We start from the raw sequence: 22852 nt of genomic DNA, 5'->3' as shown, positions 1-22852 counted from the left end.
ACTATGAAATATCAAATTTAAAAATAACTCCTACAATATTTTACATTTTCTTTCCAAACGACATTCCTAGTGCACCACAATTAACGATAACTAAGGAAATTTTGATCAATGAAAATGTCACTTACGCCAAGTGGAGGCAGTACTTTAATAAATAAATACAAATTAAATAATTTTTTAATCAATTGAAATTTGTGTTCTAGTTCCATCTTTTAGTTCCTTTTAAGTGTAATCGTCATAAGTGCGATGTGTCCTCTTGTAATTAAACGTAAAATGCGTCAATCTACCGTAACAGTTATGTCCGCAAGCATTTCTCTGAGAACCTAATTAAGTGCCAACCGTGTTTTGATAACTGACTTGTGAAAGTATTTGTTGTATTGTTGCACTGAATTAAAAAGCTGGCCTCCTTTATATTATCACGTTAATTATGTCTTTTGAATAAAAAAAAGAGGTGGAATAAAAGAAAAGTTAAATGGCACAAAAATCGGACTATCTTAAAATCTAGCAGCCTATGTCGTATGTTCGGTGAACTCACTTCATTTGATCAATCGAACACTGTAATAAACGTTATTGTATATGTAACAGAAACTACCTTAAATTAGCCGACTTTTTCATAACTGTGATCAAAGATAACAAGGCAGCAAAGCAAAATGAATACTTCATAAAATAAAGAGCTTGATTTCACAGATATGGACCATTGTGGGTAAGCGAGTTTCAGAGAATTCTTGAACTTCAATGAAATCATGACATTAACAGCGTAGTAATTGAACAATAAAAAATTCAGTTTCGACGTAGATGTGTCACAGAATAAACGTCGCGTGTTTTTGAAGAGAAAAGGGATTTGTTTGGTGGTGTATCAACAGCTAGTATAGTTCCCAAATTGTGGACTACTGATTTGGCAAGATACCATTAAATACCACTACGGGAACCAGACGGATCAAGAAAACAAAAAGCAGTGATGTAATACACAGATTTTTTGCGTACATGTGATGGTTGTTCAAACCAGTTGAAATGATCTTTCATGTTGGATATTTTGAGTTGGATATTTTGAGAGAGAAAAAAAATGTTTTTTAAACAGAATAATGAACAACTTATTAGAAAAAGCGCATTATTGAAAATTATTGTCGACGTGATTGTAAAATGAGGATTCAGTCATTAAACAGCCCAGTTCCCTAATGCCGCCCCCCCCATGGTTTTCTCAATGTCAAAGCGATTTTTTTCAATTTTTGGAGGTCCCTCGGTAACTCGCGCCTCACTTATAGTGCGGTCTATGCTTATGGACCCCGTTGTGCGCAAGTTAATGAGGGAGAGGTGTACTACTAATAATGGCCATACTAGCAGCAACAGTAGTTGAGACTTTACACCAGTAGCCAGCTGGAAGCAGTTGCTGCACTTTTGTTTTTAATTATTGACATCATTTTGCTAGATGCAGAGACAGAATCTACCTTAAGTGTGAATTTTTTATCTGCTTTTTCAATAATTCCATCTCAGAGTTCATGAAAAGTACTGATCATGTGACAGCTGGTTCTTTGTTGCATTTGGTGTCAACCCTCTAGTACTGATTCAGTAACAGTATTGGTATAATGGTGTGTGTACTAATTTCTTCAAGAAAATATTCCCAACCTTTAACCTGATACCATGTAGGTTGGTAACTCTAGCGAGAATATTGCATAATAATATATAACCAAACAGGTGTGTTACTGGTCTAGTCAAGGGAACAGGTGTGTTACTGGACTAGTCAAGAGAGCAGGTGTGCTGCCTGACTGGTCAAGGGAACATATGTGCTACCGGACTAGTCAATGGAATAGGTGTGTTACTGGACTAGTCAAGGGAACATGTGTTACTGGACTAGTCAAGAGAACAGGTGTGTTACTAGACTAGTCAAGGGAATATATGTGCTGTCTGATTAATCGAGGGAACAGATGTACTGCCTGACTAGTCAAGGGAAGAGGTGTGTTACTGGACTAGGCAAGGGAACAGGTGTGTTGCCTAATTAGTCAAAGGAACAGGTGTGTTAATGGACTAGTCAAGGGAATGTGTTACTGGACTAGTCAAGGAAACAGTTATGTTACTGGACTATTTAAGGGAACAGGTGTGCTGCCTGACTAGTCAAGGGAACAGATGTGCTGCCTGACTAGTCAAGGGAATGGATGTGTGACTGGACTAGTCAAGGGAACAGATGTGCAAACTCACTAGCCAAAGAATTGGCAAAGTTTTATAGAAATGTCTTGTACATGTAAACATACTCTTTTATGGTATCTATGGCTGTTTAGCTGAATTTAGACTTTGTTTATTAGAGATGGACTGTACAGTTCAATGCACATATTTCTGCACAGTGATCTGGTTTTTTGTTGACAGTGTGGAAATATCTGTTTTCAGAGAAAGTTCTGTACATGTACGAATCATCAAATTACATGATTGTATACATCTCTGTCAGTAACAGACCATTACAGCAAAGAAGGTGTCTGTGTCCTACATTTCACATTCTGCTGGCTTAGGCAAAGATTTTGCATTTAGCTTCTTAGCATGTTATTTTATGTATCCTGAATGCGTATCATTCTACCCGAAATCATGAAACTTGCTAAGGTTTATCTGAGTACTATAACCAATATCACAATAGTAGTGTACTGTCTCATATTTCAGGCTGACTGACTCAAATTTTGTGTTTAAACTTTTCATAATGGAAGTATTTAACTAGATGAGTTCATATATCTGTATTAGTTCTCATCCTGCACAATAAAAGGTCACTGTGACTTATATTTCACTTACATTTCACTGGCTTTAGTTAGGTGTTTGCATTAGCTCAAGATTTCATTGTTTCTTGCATACTATGTACGTACAATATAACCCTTATTTTATTTTGATCTGCACTAACTTATCTTAGGTTTTGTGCTCAGGGTTCATTTTTCAGGCAGTGTTCATGTCATTGAAATGTAAAATTGATAATATGCACCTCTATTAGTACCACACCTTATAACAAAAGAAGCTCACTGTTACATATATTTCATCTTTTGCTGGTTCTGTTGAGGTTTTAGCTCACTTATGCATGAGGTTACTTGTCCTTGTGGTATGGCCCATCATAAATCATGTCATTGTGTGTTCACCTGTCAACAGTTACTTGTTACTGCTCTGGAGTCCATATATCTGATACAACTTTAATCAGACTTGAAATAACAGTTTATATCAACAAAATCTTGGATGAGTTTTATAATGAGCAAGGTCCATACATGTTAATGAGGTAATCTTGCATCTGATTGGTTGACCTTATTGCCAGTCTGGAGGCCATCAGTTGGACATCCTTGACTTTTTCCATTAAGTCAAGAAAAAAACTCTGGATGTAATTTGCTACCATTGAAAACTATATTTGAAATACTTTTGTTCACATTACACAACATGGCAGCAAATGAAAAACAAAGTCACTATCTTTTATGTTGTAACAGATATGGTGCAATACACCGGAGGCAAATCAGGAAACCCATCAGTTTTACATGTATTTCTGCAGACATCATAGCGTTATGACTGAATTTTTGTTAAAGCTACAATAAAAATCTGAATCACACACACATGTACGTGCATTCCTACAACTACATTTGAGTCCATTTCAAGACTTGATGAAAGTAGTCATGTGATGCTTTGATTGTGGAGGTCACATTTCTGATTTTCATATTGATAAAACTTGGAATGTGTGCTTATATCATTAATATCTTAGATGAGTTTGATAATGATTTAAACCCATATATATTATTTAGGTTATTTTGCATCTGATTGGTGGAGCCTGTTACCCACTTTAGAAGCAATATTTCTTATCCATTTTTTTCTATCAGACTTGAAGTATATGTTTGTATCATCAATATCTAGGATAGAATGAATTCTGTACATATTATTACTGAGGTAATCTTGCATCTAATTGATTGACCTGTCATCTACTGAAGATGCCAAAATTGTAAAGCGAGGGAAGAAGCCTATGATAGGTTTATTGTAATCACAGGTTTTTGCCTTGTTTAGAGGGATCTCCCCATTGATAAACATTTACAACATTAAAACAAATAATTTTATAATACAGGATACATGATAGTCAGTACAAGTTATATCAGTCACAAAATAATAGACTGTAGAAATTAAATTATCTGTAATTTGAAGATGAAGAAAATATATGTGAAATAAAAATATGACAAAAATTAAAATAAGGCCTTAAGTAAACTAATAGTTTAAATATAATTTTGGGAATGAATTTGCTTGTAACATAATGAAAGAAAAAGAATTAGGTTTGTTAATAATTTATAAATAATTTTGGGAAGGAATTGGCTGACTCGAGCCTTGAGCTTAAAAACAAGGTAGGTATAGTTGCTGCATTTCTGATGCATACCAGTCACTGCATTGTCCAGCTAAACAGGAAAGTTCCCCACACATTAAAATGGTCTTCTTTGCTAAAAAACCTGAAATGCTTGTTGCTTTACATTATCACATGTATATTTATGTGGGGTTTTTTTGCATTTCATATAATTATTCAATGTTATTAGTCAACCTTTATTATTTTATATTTATATTTTTGGACTTTAATGAAAAAAAACAATATAAAGAACCATAACCCTATATACAGAACCATTTCTAAATTTAATTACCTTTATTAACTTGATTTTTAGGCCATGAAACAGACTTCAATAAATAGAACAACTAACAAATTCCAGATTGTTTTACACACTGTGATCAGGCAGCATTTTATTTCATTCAGAGGAAACAGGTCTAGAAATCATGTTGATTTAAATGCTTACTGTTTCTCCCAATATTTGTTATCACCTGCTGGAAAGAGACTAAACAGCATGAATCAGTAATGGATACCTTTGCATGCTGTTCAATAATCATCAGTTCAAATTAAAAGCAAGTCATATCAGGCAAATGCAAATTATTTTGTAATTATATACTGTTACATACTGTTCATCTATTATACACATCATGTTCTTGAGTAATCCAGACAAGGTCAAGCATGGTCCAATTTCAGCATGGAGCTCACTCATGCCTCTTATATTTAGCTCATGGCCACAGGAGATTTTGGTATGCTGTATACATACTGCCCTTCCTAAAACCAGGAAACATGATGAGGGGTGGGTTGACCTTGACATGTTTTTTTTTTGCTCATATTGCAAAAAGAGGCCTCTATGGCCAATATTTCTTGCTTCAGTGATTGTGTTGAAATCTATTGTGTCAAGGTCATGAATTAAGTGCTGTTACACTGAATCATGAACCTGTTGCATGAAGGTCTGTTATTGGATGCTGTTATGTTAGAATTATGAAACTTAATAATTATATGCATCTGTATTTGTACTACACTCTACTCTGTCTGTATGGATTTGAGCCTCAGGCTTAGTCAGTGTGGGTAAGTGAAAAAATTGCTGGTAGCTTCTCGTAGGTCAGTTGTTTTTTTCCAGGGTTTTCCAGGGTTCTTCCTTCATCATTAATACTGGCCGCCATGTATAGCCTATCTTGTCTTGTGCTGAAAAATGGTGTTAAACCCTATAGCAACAACAACTACACTCCTGCAACCAAAGAAGGTCATTGTGACCTAATATGATTAACAAAAATTGGTTTAGTATTTTTATTTAGCTCATGACCACATAGAATCTTATGTGTCACAGACCTTTCATGATCATTGTAATTGGAAGTAGGAATAAATATGTATATTCAGTGGTAAAGTAGGCATATTAAGGACTATATATTGTATATTGTGATAGATTACTCTCCACTGTTTAATTAAGTGTTGTAAATGTGAATTAGTTTGAATAAATACAGTGGTCTGCATGCATTTCATGGGGGTCTTGTGTTTAGTGGCTAATCAATGCATGAAGTAGGCTTCTTATAGAGGTCATTCGACGGTTACCCAAAGCCTGCAAATATTTTTTGAAGCAGATGTTATGAATAATGATTTGAACAAAATATGGCTTTTGTCACCTTATTATAGTGCCTCTGCTTTGATATCATATAAAAGAATGCTCATTGTGTTGTTTCACCTCTTTTTCTATCCTGCCATTGGGTCCTTCAATTTTTAGGTCATGATCACTTTAGAGAGAATTTATTTTTTGCATGATAAATAATGATTACAATCACTGCCACAGACTTCCTAAAGCTTTGTGGAGATGTGTGATATGACCATTTTTTACATACTGGTTTAATTTTATATTAAAATAGTAATATCAGTTTGATACCAACATTTACATTGTAATGGTTTCTGAATTAAAAATAAAATGGCAAAATGAATTTTGGAACTGATAACACTAAAGTTCATCTAAAGGCATGCACATGTAATATGTTTAAACATGTATTATATTTTGTTTAGGAAGGAGATTTAATAAAACTGGAAAACAACAAGGTGATGGCTGTCATTGACAAGATGGGCAGAGTGATCATGATGTCTATCAAAGGACACGACAGGTACTGCTATTTTTAAATGTTTACTGATATCAGGGATGTTCATGTGTGAATTCCTGAGTCTCAAGTGTCATGATTTAGTTAAAGATACATTCCTGGATACATAATTTTGTGGATTAATCATTTAAATAACAAAACATGATAAAATATTGTGCAGTTATGTATGTATCTATACAAGATTTTACTGCCATTCTCTTCCACACATTTTCGATCAACCAGACCAAAATTATGAAAAAATATGATGTTTTTGCTTTCACAATAATTTATCTATTCAGTATAGAATGGCATCTAACAGTAGATAGTACATTGCTTTAGGATTCACATGTTATGTTGGATGTTTTCATGGATAAATAGCTATGAAATGTTGTTTGTTGATATATGTACATAGAATAAGTGTGTACCATGATTCACATTTTATTTTCTTGAACTTTAATGCTTTCCCATTTCTTAAATCTTTCCAAATATCATTGGATTTGCACTAGGTGTCACATATTTTAGATGGATAAATGTGCTTTATAAATTTACATGTATTACTGTTACATCCGATAAAGTAATTACATTAATGGAGAACTTTCTTGTTCATGAAATTTTCATCATTTCTCATTTTTCATAAATGTTCAAATAAAAACATTCTTGACCGTGACATATGGAAATGGTGTGCTTTGAATGTCAGCTTGGATTATATTTTGTTGTGACTATTCATTCTAGCTTGCCCACTATGGTGGGATTTCCCTTTGTCACATTCCTATATATGTCAGATCATGTTTACCAGCATTGAACACTGGTGGAGGATATCTCTATCTTCCCTCAAGTGACTGGTACCTTGTATCACAAGACCTTTTGCTGAAACATAGTACACACAAAATAGCAAAATCATTTTCATCATCACGAGCATTCTTTCAGGATAAACATTAAATGTGACACATTTATTTATAGAAATGAACAGTAGATGAAGTTAATGTCCTGCAGACAGGACCTTTTATACCGTCCATTCTAGCTTCATGTACATCGTCTGGAGCCTGAATTCGAACAAAAAAATAATAACGAATGTTATAATTGTTATTGTTTTAAATTTCATCTTTTCATTATTACATATAATGGGCACACAAATATATATATATATATATATATATATATATATATATATATATATATATATATATATATATATATATATATATTTGCTATTTTGAGTAATTATATGGCAGAATGTGACATTAGTTAATTGTTCACATTTCTATCAATACACTCTCTATCTGCAGCACACAGTTCAGATGCTGTATATTGCCATTACCTAAGCAGCCTCAACTATTGGTCTGATATGTGCTTAAATACCATATAAAGTTAAGCACAGAATTTTTCATTTCAAATATAACTTTTTACGCTATATTTTAAGGTTGGTAAAATGTTTATGTACATATGCCATCTGAAGGTCACATCAGCATCCACAGTACAACAATTTGATGTTGGGCATTGCTTTTTTGGTCAGGAATGGTAGACAAATATCCTGTCAGGGTTTGATAGGAATCATCTTGGGGATCAGAATATTGAGTCAGACACTTGGTAAAGTCTCAATTCTGACGCAAAGTTCAGACCATCAGATAAAACTGTCTTATCAAACACTAATACATTAAACCCATACAAATGTATATGATGAGCCTTAAATTGTAACTCTGTGGTGGGATTTCCCAGTCCCACACCATGTAATATTATGGACACTAATGATCCTACATTAATGCATATGATGAGCCTTAATACTGTCATTAAATTGTAACTCTGTGGTGGGATTTCCCAGTCCCACACCATGTAATATTATGGACACTAATGATCCTACATTAATGCATATGATGAGCCTTAATACTGTCATTAAATTGTAACTCTGTGGTGGGATTTCGCAGTCCCACACCATGTAATATTATGGACACTAATGATCCCACATTAATGCATATGATGAGCCCTAATACTGTCATTACATTGTAACTCTGTGGTGGGATTTCCCAGTCCCACACCATGTAATATTATGGACACTAATGATCCTACATTAATGCATATGATGAGCCTTAATACTGTCATTAAATTGTAACTCTGTGGTGGGATTTCCCAGTCCCACACCATGTAATAATATGGACACTAATGATCCTACATTAATGCATATGATGAGCCTTAATACTGTCATTACATTGTAACTCTGTGGTGGGATTTCCCAGTCCCACACCATGTAATATTATGGACACTAATGATCCTACATTAATGCATATGATGAGCCTTAATACTGTCATTAAATTGTAACTCTGTGGTGAGATTTCCCAGTCCCACACCATGTAATAATATGGACACTAATGATCCTACATTAATGCATATGATGAGCCTTAATACTGCCATTAAATTTTAACTCTGTTGTCGGATTTCCCAGTCCCATGCCATGAAATATTATGGACACTAATGATCCCACATTAATGCATATGATGAGTCATGTTCCTGACTTAAAATTCTAACTCATTGATGGGATTTTCCAATCCCTCACTTGTGATAATGATGGATTCTATTAAACCCATACTAATGTATTTCATGAGCCATGTTCCTGCAGTAATATTCTAACTCTGATTGGATTTTCCAATCCCACACCAGTGATAATGATGATGTTTATTAATTTCATTCGAAGGTACATAATGAGTCATATTCCTGCCATAAAAGTCTAACTCCATTGTTGGATTTCCAAATCCCACACCAGTGGATATGATGGACTCTATTAAACCCACACTAATGTATATGATCAGCCATATTGCTGCCATCAGATTCTAACACTGTTGCATATTGTGGATTCTGTTATAATCTTTTTATAGTTTCCTCATATGGAAATAATTTCAAACTTAGATTGCTGCATTTTTGTTTTGGCTACATTCAGTATAAAAGATTTATATTTACACAGAAATGCAGTCTGCTCCAAAAATCCAGCTAACCAATTTGTGATGTATGATGATATTCCACTGTACTGGGATGCCTGGGATGTAATGGACTACCATCTGGAGACAAGGTAAGTAAGTTAGCAAAACAATAGGATACAGTACTTATAAGAAAGTAAGGTAGTATGTAAATAGGCAGCTGCATAAGTAAGCGTGCAAATAAGTTTGTGAATCAGGAAAGTTTGTTAACAAGTATTAAGGGAATGAAGAAAAAAAGGATGAAGGGAAGGAAGGAAAGAATGAAAATGAGTGCATGTTTATAATGAATTAATAGTTTTACATAGTCTCTGTTGTTGGATTTAAAGACTATCTGGTTTTTATAATTCCAGCATGTCTCTGGTGTTCTTTTTAAGCATATAGTTAATATTAATGATCCAGTGTGCTAATGAAATTGATGAATTTTGATCCCGTAACTCCACCAGTGGGATATTGTGTTACTTCCATCTGTCCATTTGCCCATAACCACTACTATTTCTAGACCGTTGAGTGGAAATTCACCAACTGTACATAGGTTTCCAATATGGATCTCATCAGTGAGAACAGGCTATGTGTGCATGTGTGTACGTGTGTGTGATTTGGGTTTTTAATGTAGCTTTAAAAAAATTTCAGTCATATTGCTACGATGTCTGCAGTGTGGCAGTTTATAGTGATATCTGGCAATGGGGCATGATGTCTCTCCCAGTAACATTATCCTGACACCCGGTTGACCAGTCCTGACACTAACCTCTTAATGCTGAACGCCTAGCGAGGCAGCTGGTAGTACCCTTTTTTATTAAGTCTTTGGTATTACTTGGCCGGGGTTCGAACCTGCGACCTCCCACAAATCCGAGGCAGATGCTCTAACCACATGGCCACCGGAGCAGTAAATGGGTTTGAATTATTGGACTCTTGCCTATAGTCTCTTGCAGGATATCAAAGGTCAATTACACCAGATGTACTTAGGTTGCCAATGTGCAGTGTCTGACCCCCCCCAACAAAAACTATGCTTGTCTATACGACTATTAGTCTGTAAATGTTACTGGGTTTGTCCATAACTCAACTGATCCTATATATATTTCACCATGCAAGAAGAAAAAATGTAATTGGTGACATTAATTTGACCTAAACTTTAGTGTGACATTTTAGATTTGGAAACATGGAAAATAAAGAAAAATACAAAATAAGATGTTTATATAATTTCGTTATATTTATTATTAAATTCAGTATAACTTGCTTATTGTTTACTGACCAGGACAACAATGTTTACTGTCTACCTGATCCATACATGGTAAGTAATCAAAGGTCAGTTACACAGAAATTTTAGAATATATTTTTAACAAACGTTGAGGACACATAATGTATGTAATGGATTATGAGTCATAACCTCTGGGTCATAGTAGTCAGTGCATACATATAGAAGAAAATATATTTACCAGTGCAAAAACCATTTATATTTTAATAAGTAGTTCCGTTGTTTATTGGGGAATTTATTTTTCAAAAACATGGTAGATCTGATAACAGAAAATTAGTGAAAATCATGTTTTGTTTGGAAAAGGTTTTTAAAAGATAAAGTTTTCATAGATAAATTTAGATTTAGAGTATACTACCTGGTAACTGTGAATTTTTTACAGTAGCTTCTCTCATTTCTTTAGAAAACCTGTGACAGATATTCTGGAACCTGTCAGGATTCTTGATAAAGGACCTCTTAGAGCTTCTGTGAAGGTATGCTATTTTTTTTTTACATCAGTACAAAATGTCAATTGCAGTAATTGACAGTTAATATGTCCATGTCATTTGTAGGTTGAAATGCCAATGATCAGGCATTGGGGGATAATGGAAAGCAAGAGATACATCTGAGAAGTGGATTACAAATTTCAGAATGTTTTTCATTATTGTCTCACCTGCAACAGCGTGTTGAGACTTAATATGCAGCATCTACAGCAGTCACAATGTTGTCAGTGATATTCAGTGTAAAATTTTGTTTTAGAATTCTTATATTTCATTGGAAAGCCTGGAAGTGAAATACTGTATTCTCTATAACCCTTACAATTTGTTTTTACTTTAAAGTATATGGATAAATGTTTGTTTCAGACAGTGTCATAAAATGAAGAATTATTATTATCTTAAAGTTATTCTTCCAATTTCAGTTTGCCCTGAAGATTGGCAAAAATAGTGCAATTCATCAGAACATAGTTCTGGATGCTGAGAGCCCTTGCCTCCATTTTGAAACTCAGGTACATGAAAAACATTTGTTTTTCAACAGCATTCTTTATTGTAACTTTTTTTTGAATTTTCATTTTCTCACCCTAAAAGTTAAATTCATCATCTCAGATTCAGGGACATAATTATAAAATCCATTAATGTAAATAAAAAAAATTAATAAATATGCTTTTCATAAACAATTTCCCTGAAAGAAATATTTGTGGCAACATTTCATACATTTAGTGTGGTGCATCTTTTTCCCTTTTTTAATTTTGTTGGATGACCTAATTGCAGGTCTCTTGGCATGAAAGTCACAAGTTTCTGAAGGTTGAATTCCCAACTAGTGTCCACACTTTTGAAGCTACATATGAAATCCAGTATGGACATCTGAAGAGACCTAATCACTACAACACATCCTGGGACTCTGCAAGATTTGAGGTCAGGCATCTCATTGCCCAGAAAAATTCCATTCAGCATTACACAGTTCATAAGCTCTAAGAAAATGTCATTGCCCTAATTATATAAAAACAAATTGTTTTCATGCATCAAACATCAGTATCAATCCTAGAATATATCGTATAAGTGTCATAACCTAACACACCTTTATTCTCAGAATCAGACACATCGGAAATCATTATCAGAATAGAATCTAACACCTTTGTATTAGTATCAGAAGTTTATAATTCAGGATTAATGTCAGACTCCATCACATCTTTATCAATATCATAATTAATATGGCAGAATTGGCATCCAAAACAACAGTATCAGTATTGGAATCTAACACGTCAGTATCAAACTCTAACACATCAGTATCAAACTCTGACACATCAGTATTGGAATCTAAGATATCAGTATCAAAATCTAACAAATCAGTATCAGAATCTAACATATCAGTATCAAACTCTGACACATCAGCATCAAAATCTAAGATTTTCATGGTCAGTATCAGAATCCAACACATAAGTACCAAATTCAGAATTTAAAGGGTTCAAATAGAAGCTAAAAAAAAATCACATTTCTTAAGTGTTCATATAAAAGATGCATTAACCATTTGCTTTTGTTTCCAGATAAAGTCAGTAAATTGAGATTAAATTGAAAGGAATCTGCTGAACTTTTTCCACACAAATGAGTCATATTGGATGAATAATACAGTATCCAGTAGGCAGCTATATTTTTTTTTATCAACCTTGAAGGTGAAAAGACTTGGTGAATAGTCAGGTTTTGATTAGGTTGCTATTTTTCTACTTAAAGGTCTGTGGTCATAAATGGGCAGATCTCTCAGAGTGTGGCTATGGTGTGTCCGTCTTGAATGACTGCAAATATGGATACTCTGCCATTGACAATATACTTCGACTTTCCTTGTAAGTTACGATATTATGTGTTTGTTTGCAGTAAAAGGGAAAAACGTTTTGATGTATTGTTGGATAATATTGTCCTGCAAGACTTTTTGTATGCTCAGCTTTTACTGACTCATATTATCCTGTGACCCTTTTCTCTCTGTCATCTGTCCATTTTCTTGTTTACATAACTTCAGTTCTACAGCACCTATTTCGTTAAACTTTTCACGTACGTTCTTGTTGAAGGACAGAAATCTGCACATTTTTGGGTCTGAAGTTCAGTTGTAAAAGTCGCTGTCACTCTAAAAGAAGACTATTTGTTTCCACATACACCACTCCCTTGTTAACTTGCACCCTGATAACACATGAACCCGCTTATAATGCGGGGTCAGGCATGGATGTCATTTTTTAAACCCCAAAATACCCCCAAATTTATCCCTATTTGTTGAACTTAATGAAAATCGCGATGAAAATTGGTTTTGGAAACTTTGATATATTGCTAATTTTGTCATTGAATATGGTAGATAGGACATAGAAATTTTAATCAACATTATGAAATATGAACTTTTAATAATAAGTCATAATTTGTTACATTTTCTTTCCAAACAAAATTCTTAGTATACCACAGTTTAAGGAAATTCAATGCAAATGTCACGCCAAGTGGGGGCAGTACAATATTAAATAAATACCAATTAAATAACTTTTTTATCAATTGAAATTTGTGTTCTAGTTCTATATTTTAGTTCCTTTTAAGTGTAATCAACATAAATGCAATGTGTTCTCTTGTAATGAAACATGAAATGTTCAGTCTACTGTAACAACTATGTCCGCGAGCATTTCTCTGAGAGCCTAATTAAGTGCCCACCGTGTTTTGATATCAGACTAGCAGAAACATTTGTTGTATTGTTGCACTAAATAAAAAGTGAGCCTCCTTTTCTATTAGCACTTTAATTAAGTCTTTTAAATCAAATAAAGTAGGTGGGATAAAAAACAAAGTTAAAAGGCATGCAAATCCTACATTCTTTAGAACCAGCAGCCCTGATTGTATGATGGGTAACTCATTTCAGTTGATCAATTTAAAACTGTTACAAATGTTATTGTGTACGTAATCTAATTAAACTACCTTAACTTAACCTACTGTATCATAACTGTGATTAAAAATAGCAAGGCAATCAAGCGAAATGAGTACGTCCTAAAATAAAGAGCTTTGTTTCACAGATACAGACTATTGTGGGGAAAACATGCCTCAGAGAATTCCTGAATTTGCACATAGAGATATCCTCAAGGATGATAAAAACTTTCGTCATTACTTGTAATGAAATCACGGTATCAACATTTTGCTAATTGAATAATACAAAAATGATTTTCAACATAGACCATTATCTCAGGAAATAAATGTATCATGTTTTTGATAAAAAGAAATCTTGTTTGGTTGTGTGTCAACAGTTAGTCTGGTTCCCTGCATTATAGTCTCCATGCTTCGCAAAGACTATTGGACATAACTCTGGGAACCAGACTAGTCAACAAAACAAAAAGTTGTGACATAATACACAAATGTTTTTGTGTACCGTGTTAGTCGTTGAAACCAGTTAGAATCATGTTATCAATCTTTCAGATGTTGAACCTTTTGAAAATAAATTTAATTTATAGTGAATAGCGAACATCTTCATCAGAAAAGCACTTTATTGACATTTATTCTTGATGCAATTTTAAAACAAGGACTCAGTCATTAAACAGCCCCGCAATTCTCTGGATGTCTAGCGGATTTATTTTAGGTCCCTTGGTAACTCGCACCCTCACTTATAGTACAGTCTGTGTTTTTGGACCCTGATGTGTGCGAGTTATCGAGGGAGAGGTGTAATAGCATAAGTTCTACATTAGAAACCAGGACCAATCTTTGTGAATCACTTGCACTTGAGTTAAAAAATAAGCCTCGTAAATTTGGGGTTAAAAACTCAAAATGTTGTTGTCATTATGACTGAAAGGAAAAACTGATCTCTGCACAAAATTTCTGTTCTGAACTGAGTACTTTCAGTATTTTTTGTGGATGACATATGTTTAGTAAGAAAAAAGCCTATTAATGTGGTGTCCAAAAGGCCATGGCCACTGTGACTCAAAGATTTTTTGTTGTTGTTGTTGTTGTTGTTGGATTGTAAATTTTGTTCCAGGGTAAATTCCTTAACCAAACCTTGTAAATGGTTTGCACTAAGGATATTTAAAAAAACCTAATGATTCTGGGGTCTGAAGGTCAAAGGTCATGGCAAGCTTAATTCTAAGATAATCATTAACTGCATGTCACATTAAGTTTGGTTCAAGATTATATACTTTAACCACAGGTTCAAATCAATGAGACTCTTTGATTAATACTTATCAGAGATAACCAGACATATAATGTGCCATTTGCAGTATCTTTATCGCTCCGGTGGCCTTGTGGTTAGAGCATCCGCCTCAGATGCAGGAGGTCGTGGTTTCGATCCCCGGCCGAGTCATACCAAAGACTTACAAAAACAGTACTAATAGCTGCCTCGCTTGGCATTGAGCATTAAGAGGTTAGTGTTAGGACTGGTCGGCCCGGTGTCAGGATAATGTGACTGGGTGGGACATCATGCTACATGTCTGCGGCATGATGCCCCAGTGCTAGACATCACTATAAACTGCCACATTGCAGACATCGTAGCGATATGACTGAAAAGTTGTTAAAGCTACATTAAAAATCCAAATCACATCACATCACAACATAGTATCTTTATATATTTAAAAAGGCCTATGAATTTCATTATCTATCAGAATAATAAGTAATGTCAGTTTCTGCCACTCTTTACACTAATTCATTTCTTTTTTTACTTGTATTTCATTTGCAGATAGTATATGATAGTGGAATATGATAATTTGATTAGCACGTATACATCTGATAGCTAGTCATTTTTTTATGTTGCATTTGTGCTTGCTGTTCTTCAAAATACATTTGTTTTGTTTTTTATCATTTTATTTCTACATTCATTGATGTTTCATTCTGCATTCATGTTTCTTTCATACATTATATGGTCTTTGCTGCATTTTTGTTTTGAATGTAAAAATACCTTTCTAATGTTAGGATAAATCTCTCACTGCCTTTATGCATTGAATTAAATATTAATACTCATGCCATCCTAATTGTGATAGCTGTAGATCTTACTTGATTTGTGCATGTAATTTTAGAATTTCTTGCTGAGGTATTATTTTACTAAAAATAAATGTTTACATTTTTTCTTCAAAATTTAATATGATGACGATATGACAAAGTGATGTTAAGTAGATATAGGAAATGTAGCATGTTATTAATATGATGCACTAATGTAGATATATTCAAACTAATTAATGTGACAATCTTTCTCTTGCATGTTTGAAAATGTCTTCTTCATTCAGGCTTAGGTCCCCTAAAGCTCCAGATGCTACAGCTGACATGGGAGAACATGCTTTCAAGTATGCATTAATGCCTCACCTGGGTAAGTAGTTGCCATGTAATCGCCTCTTAGCATACTGTACTGTTAACATGTACTATATTTATGAGATTATTTTGTTTTGATTGGGTCTGTTATGTCTTTCTTAAATAGAAAAGTTTTGGTTGAATACAAATCATTAGATAGCAAACCTTTGACTCATCAGTATCAGAATCAATTGTTTCATGCACTTCATTCAGTGCAATATTCATTTGCACATCAGGTGTTGAAACATTTCGTTCTATGATTTAAAATGAAGTTTATGTTACAAAAGATTGAAATGTTATGCAGTTTTTTTTGCATTTCAGTTACATATAAAAATTGTATTATCTGAAAATTTATAGATGTATAATAAAAATATAATTATTATAGTAATCTGAGCATGATTGCTAGGTCACATCTTGCTGGCTGCATCAAGTCATTGTTTGGACCTTCCGATGCTGACAACTCGATATTATCTAGCAAACAAGACTGTATTACTTTATTAATAATGAAAGCATGTATCAACCTTATCAGACATTAATAATTTTGTATCATCAATTTATTCAGTCAAAATATAAAATCTTTTTTATGTTGGTATTGCAGGTAGTTATCAAGAAGCAGGTGTGATACAGGAGGCATATAACCTCAATTGCCCATTATCACTTTGTAAAATGAAGGTGGTGCCAGATGTCTTAGATACCTCCAGCTACCTGTCACTGTCAACGAGCCAAGTTGTACTTGAAACTGTGAAAATGGTACTTTTTGTTCCACATTTGGAGCTCCTACTGCTTGATAACTAAATTATTAAAATTTTGGGGGAATTATTTTATTTTCTTACATTTTTTATGAATTAAAAAGACGTAAACATCAATAGAAAATTGCTTACGCTGAATTGGTAATTACAGATTAGGATGTGTTTTCTATACTATTGCTTCCTTTGAAGCTGGTAATGGGGGAAAATGTACTATTGTCTGTAGATATTGATCAGTGTATGTTGCATCTTTAAATTTCTGGCAACCAAAGAATCCTCAAACATGTTTACCCCCCCCTTAAAAATGACACACTTACACATAGTCTTATATTTGTAAATTAATGTTATTTCATTCATTGTTATAGAGTGAAGATGGACAAGGTGACCTGATTTTGAGGATGTATGAAGCATTTGGTGGTCGAGCTCAGGCAACACTTACAACATCATTTGACTTTAAACAGGTTGTTAGGTAAGCAATACATATTCTGTAGCCAGTTGCTTCTTCATAGCATTAGGAAATGTAAGCCACAGAACAATGTGGTATTTTGACTTGACCGTGCACAGACTTGCAACTATCAGAGAACTATTTTGTCTTTTATTAAATAGAGCTGTTGATGACAGGTATACAAGCTTTTAAAATGTGTAGGCCACAATCTCGTTTGTTGCTTTCTTTGCATTTATAAAAGTTGCAGAAGTGTATCGCATGTGAAAAGTGTCTTTTTATCGTACTCTGATGACTTGTTGAGACATCACTTAGATCAGGTATTTGTCGAGTTGGTTTTACAAGGACCTCACTTGGATACAGACCAGATTCTTGTTGAGACAGTTTTACAAGGACCTCACTTTGAGGCAGAGCACATACTTACTGAGATGGCTTTACAAGGACCTGACTTGGATAGAAGCCATATTCTTGTTGAGGCGGTTTAACACAGACCTGACTTGGATACAGACCAAACATTTGTTGAGATGGTTTTACAAGGACCTGACTTGGATACAGACCAAATATTTGTTCAGATGGTTTTACAAGGACCTTATGATGATACAGACCAGATACTTTTGATGGTAATTTTCTTATGACTGCAGTAGGACACAGGCCAGATTCTTGTTGAGATGGTTTTACAAGAACCTTACTTTGATACTGATCAGGTACTTGTTGAGATGGATTTACAAGGACCTGACATGGATAGGACCTGACATGGATACAGACCAGATAGTTGTTGAGATGGTTTTACAAGGACCTCACTATGATACAGACCAGATACTTTTGATGGTAATTTTCTGATGACTGCAGTAGGACACAGACCAGACGCTTGTTGTGAAAGTTTTACAATGAGTTCAGAGACACATATCAGAGATTTGTTTAATATAATTTTACAATGACCTCACTGAGACACAGATCAGTAATTAGTTTATGTAGTTTTACAAAGACTTCACTGAGACAGGTTAGTGACATGTTTATATTGTTTTACAAAGACTTCACTGAGACAGGTTATTGATATGTTTATACGGTTTTACAAAGACTTCACTGAGACAGGTTAGTGACAAATTTATATGGTTTTAGAAAGACTTCACTGAGACAGGTTAGTGACATGTTTATATGGTTTTACAAAGACTTAACTGAGACAGGATAGTGACATGTTTATATGGTTTTACAAAGACTTAACTGAGACAGGGTAGTGACATGTTTATATGGTTTTATAAAGACTTAACTGAGACAGGTTAGTGACATGTTTATATGGTTTTATAAAGACTTAACTGAGACAGATTAGGGACATGTTTATATGGTTTTATAAAGACTTTGCTGAGACAGGTTAGTGACAAATTTATATGGTTTTATAAAGACTTAACTGAGACAGATTAGTGACATGTTTATATGGTTTTACAAAGACTTAACTGAGACAGGTTAGTGACATGTTTATATGGTTTTACAAAGACTTAACTGAGACAGGGTAGTGACATGTTTATATGGTTTTATAAAGACTTAACTGAGACAGGGTAGTGACATGTTTATATGGTTTTATAAAGACTTAACTGAGACAGGGTAGTGACATGTTTATATGGTTTTATAAAGACTTCGCTGAGACATATTAGTGACAAATTTATATGGTTTTACAAAGCCTTAACTGAGAGAGATTAGTGTCATGTATTTATGGTTTTATAAAGACTTCACTGAGACAGGTTAGTGACATGTTTATATGGTTTTATAAAGACTTAACTGAGACAGGTTAGTGACATGTTTATATGGTTTTATAAAGACTTCACTGAGACAGGTTAGTGACATGTTTATATGGTTTTACAAAGACTTAACTGAGACAGGTTAGTAACATGTTTATATGGTTTTACAAAGACTTAACTGAGACAGGGTAGTGACATGTTTATATGGTTTTACAAAGACTTAACTGAGACAGGGTAGTGACATGTTTATATGGTTTTATAAAGACTTAACTGAGACAGGGTAGTGACATGTTTATATGGTTTTACAAAGACTTAACTGAGACAGGTTAGTGACATGTTTATATGGTTTTACAAAGACTTAAATGAGACAGGGTAGTGACATGTTTATATGGTTTTACAAAGACGTAACTGAGACAGGTTAGTGACATGTTTATATGGTTTTATAAAGACTTCACTGAGACAGGTTAGTGATGTGTTTATATGGTTTTATAAAGACTTCACTGAGACAGGGTAGTGACATGTTTATATGGTTTTATAAAGACTTCACTGAGACAGGTTAGTGACATGTTTATATGGTTTTACAAAGACTTAACTGAGACAGGTTAGTGACATGTTTATATGGTTTTATAAAGACTTAACTGAGACAGGGTAGTGACATGTTTATATGGTTTTACAAAGACTTAACTGAGATAGGTTAGTGATATGGTTATATGGTTTTACAAAGACTTAACTGAGACAGGTTAGTGACATGTTTATATGGTTTTACAAAGACTTAACTGAGACAGGGTAGTGACATGTTTACAAAGACTTAACTGAGACAGGGTAGTGACATGTTTATATGGTTTTACAAAGACTTAACTGAGACAGATTAGTGACATGTTTATATGGTTTTACAAAGACTTAACTGAGACAGATTAGTGACATGTTTATATGGTTTTACAAAGAATTAACTGAGACAGGTTAGTGATATGGTTATCAAGGACCTCACTGTAATTTATCATAAATAGTATTAATATTTAGTAGTTATGTTATAAAATTTTAACTTTATTCAAGGCTCATTTAATTCACTCTCGATATAGATCACTCAGACAAAACTTACTAATAAAGAACACTGTTTTGAAAATAGAAATTCATCTGAAATTTGAAAGTGTCAGTAACCAGATGATTAAATATTAGGTTCATCACTGTTTTTATGTTTATCTGTAATCAATTCTTAGTTAGTGTTCTTAAACAATTACTGGTCTCTTCTAGGGCAATAGATGGGTTAATAATTGATACAAGCATGAAAATTAACATTTCTTAGAAGATTCTTTATCTTGCCATTTTTTATAATTTAAATCTTATAAATGACTTTTGCAGGTGTAACAGCCTAGAGGAAACTGACCAGACCTTGGAATCTGACAGTCTGAACCTTGGAACTGCAGGCCGCTCTATCACATGTACCCTGTGTCCATTCCAGATACTCACCTTAAGAATTGCTGTTTGATAGATACTTTATACATTTTGTTCACCAGTTGTACCATAGTAAGAGACCCATGGATCAAACTATGGATCTTACATATGTGACCTGCTTATTATTTCATTACTTACTATGGATGTATCAGTTTTATTAAACCAATACAGTTATGAACATTACAATGAATTCCTTTATATTACTGAACTAGTCTCATGCTAATTCTGAACTGAACAAATTCATCATGGATGTTTTTTTAAAACCTGCTGATGAGTTATTTGAATTTTTTTCTTGTGCATTATTGGCTGAACTATTGCCACAGGTACTGGAATAATTTGCTGACTTTCCATGTATCATAATTAATTTTAATTCAGTCATTTCCAACTGTCATAATTAATTTCCAACAGCCTCTGAATACATAGTACTTACATGTGTATCAGGCAGGCAGTTTTTATTACCTTTACCAATTTAGAAATTCATCATGGAAAAGTAGGATAATCTTTACATCATGATTTCCTTGCTCTCTCAAAGCCTGAGGTAATCTTTATCAGTGATGGGGTTGCTGCATGGCTTTACTAATAAAATCATGTATCTTAATGACTTAGCTAAAATTTCTAATAGTAATGACACAAATTACAAGCTTCCAAAGCTATAGTGACAGGTATTTATTTATTTTAGGATTCATTGCTGATTTATGTGTGCACTTTTAAAGTTTTACTGCACTCAAAAGACTAAGAACACAGCCTAGAGAAAATACTGCTGATCAAACATTTTTGAGATCACTGACTTTTCAACTAGTTGTTTCAAGGCATGGTTTCGGAAAGGTCTGAAAATGTCATAAATATTCTTATGTAATGGATTACTAGCAAATAACACGTTTGAGCAGCTTCTTTGTTTATGTACAGTTGTAGACATTACATACAGTGAAAACTATTCACGATAATTGCTGTTGTTAATGATATCGTTAGGATATGACCATATCAGGATTTTATACATTTTATGTTTTAATAAAGATTGATTTATGTCCAGCTGTGATCATTCTCAATTCCACTTTATCCATTTTGTTAAGTAGTAAAGCGTAGATAGCATTAGATAGTGGACACCAATAACAACATAACAGTCTCACACAAGTCAATTGAGACATCTAGATAATCTGAGGATAAGATCATGAACCTAAACTAGGTTGCAGACACATTTGGGTATTAGTCAGGCCTACATCGGTCACTGTGCAGGCATGATCTCTACCATATGAAATTGTTGTCAAATTAAGGATGTACTCAAAGGACAATCAGGATTGACTTCACTGCATATAATTCTCTAATGAAGACCAATCAAGATGGATTTCTTTGAATAAGTGATTGTCTTTGACACCCTGACTAGAATAGAGTGAATGACTAGTAAAAGGGAATCACTGTGATTGATCAGTACTAGGAGCAAACGTGACCTCATCAAAAGACTGACCAATAAATGTGTCTGCTGAAGGAATACTTTCCTGATCAGCATCATTCACAAGAGCTTTATTTGCTGTAGGTCTGGTAACTGCACAAGCAGGATACAAATCAGAGATTTCAATCTCAAAAGGATCAACTTTTTGATCCAAACATGGCTTGTCAATTACAAGTGGATTAACCACATCTTTATATCCAGCTAGCTCCTTGCCTAATAATACATGTATGCCCTCAATGCGTAAAGAAGTCATTGTTCCGACAGTCAAGGCTCCTAAGACTGTCTGATGCCAAATTGACACAATGGAGAGGAACATTAACAAAACCACACTCTACTCCCTGAATAAGAACACTTTCACTAGAAGAGGACTTCTCAGATAAAGGCAGAGTACCTGATAATAAATGACCGAGAAGCTCCTGTGCCCCTTACCGTTTTATTAGGGATTGGTTTAGCAGAATCATCAATAAGAGATATAGAACCTTTTGACATGAATCATTTATAATTCCCAAAATAGAATCAGAATGGGGTTTATTGATTTCACAAATGTATTGCTTTAAGGGCTGTTCCAGTAAAACATATATCCCCCCCAGGGATGGCACTTCAAAACCACTTCTGTAGGAGGCTGTGTTTCGAACTATTTTGATTCTGACAGTGGAAGTTTGGTT

At 34.0% G+C, this 22852-nt stretch overlaps 1 protein-coding gene across 2 annotated transcripts in view; it reads left to right on the top strand.

The window, feature by feature from the left end:
- Positions 1 to 21769, top strand: part of LOC149786596 (alpha-mannosidase 2C1-like) — a 99330-nt gene extending 77561 nt beyond the window's left edge. For both annotated transcript variants that reach the window (XM_089977098.1, XM_089977097.1), the window contains exons 21-30: positions 6329 to 6423; positions 9350 to 9454; positions 11015 to 11084; positions 11510 to 11596; positions 11859 to 12002; positions 12816 to 12925; positions 16307 to 16386; positions 16966 to 17117; positions 17479 to 17582; positions 20648 to 21769. In XM_089977098.1, coding sequence (XP_089833224.1) covers positions 6329 to 6423; positions 9350 to 9454; positions 11015 to 11084; positions 11510 to 11596; positions 11859 to 12002; positions 12816 to 12925; positions 16307 to 16386; positions 16966 to 17117; positions 17479 to 17582; positions 20648 to 20774 — 1074 coding nt within the window. In that variant the 3' untranslated portion in view covers positions 20775 to 21769. The remainder of the gene's footprint in view (positions 1 to 6328; positions 6424 to 9349; positions 9455 to 11014; positions 11085 to 11509; positions 11597 to 11858; positions 12003 to 12815; positions 12926 to 16306; positions 16387 to 16965; positions 17118 to 17478; positions 17583 to 20647) is intronic.
- The last annotated feature ends 1083 nt before the right edge of the window (positions 21770 to 22852 follow it).

Source organism: Sinohyriopsis cumingii, chromosome 12 (assembly GCF_028554795.1).
Source record: "Sinohyriopsis cumingii isolate HCF-2022 chromosome 12, ASM2855479v2, whole genome shotgun sequence".
Classification (NCBI taxonomy): Eukaryota; Metazoa; Mollusca; class Bivalvia; order Unionida; family Unionidae; genus Sinohyriopsis; species Sinohyriopsis cumingii.
This window is presented reverse-complemented; position numbering and strand designations above follow the sequence as displayed.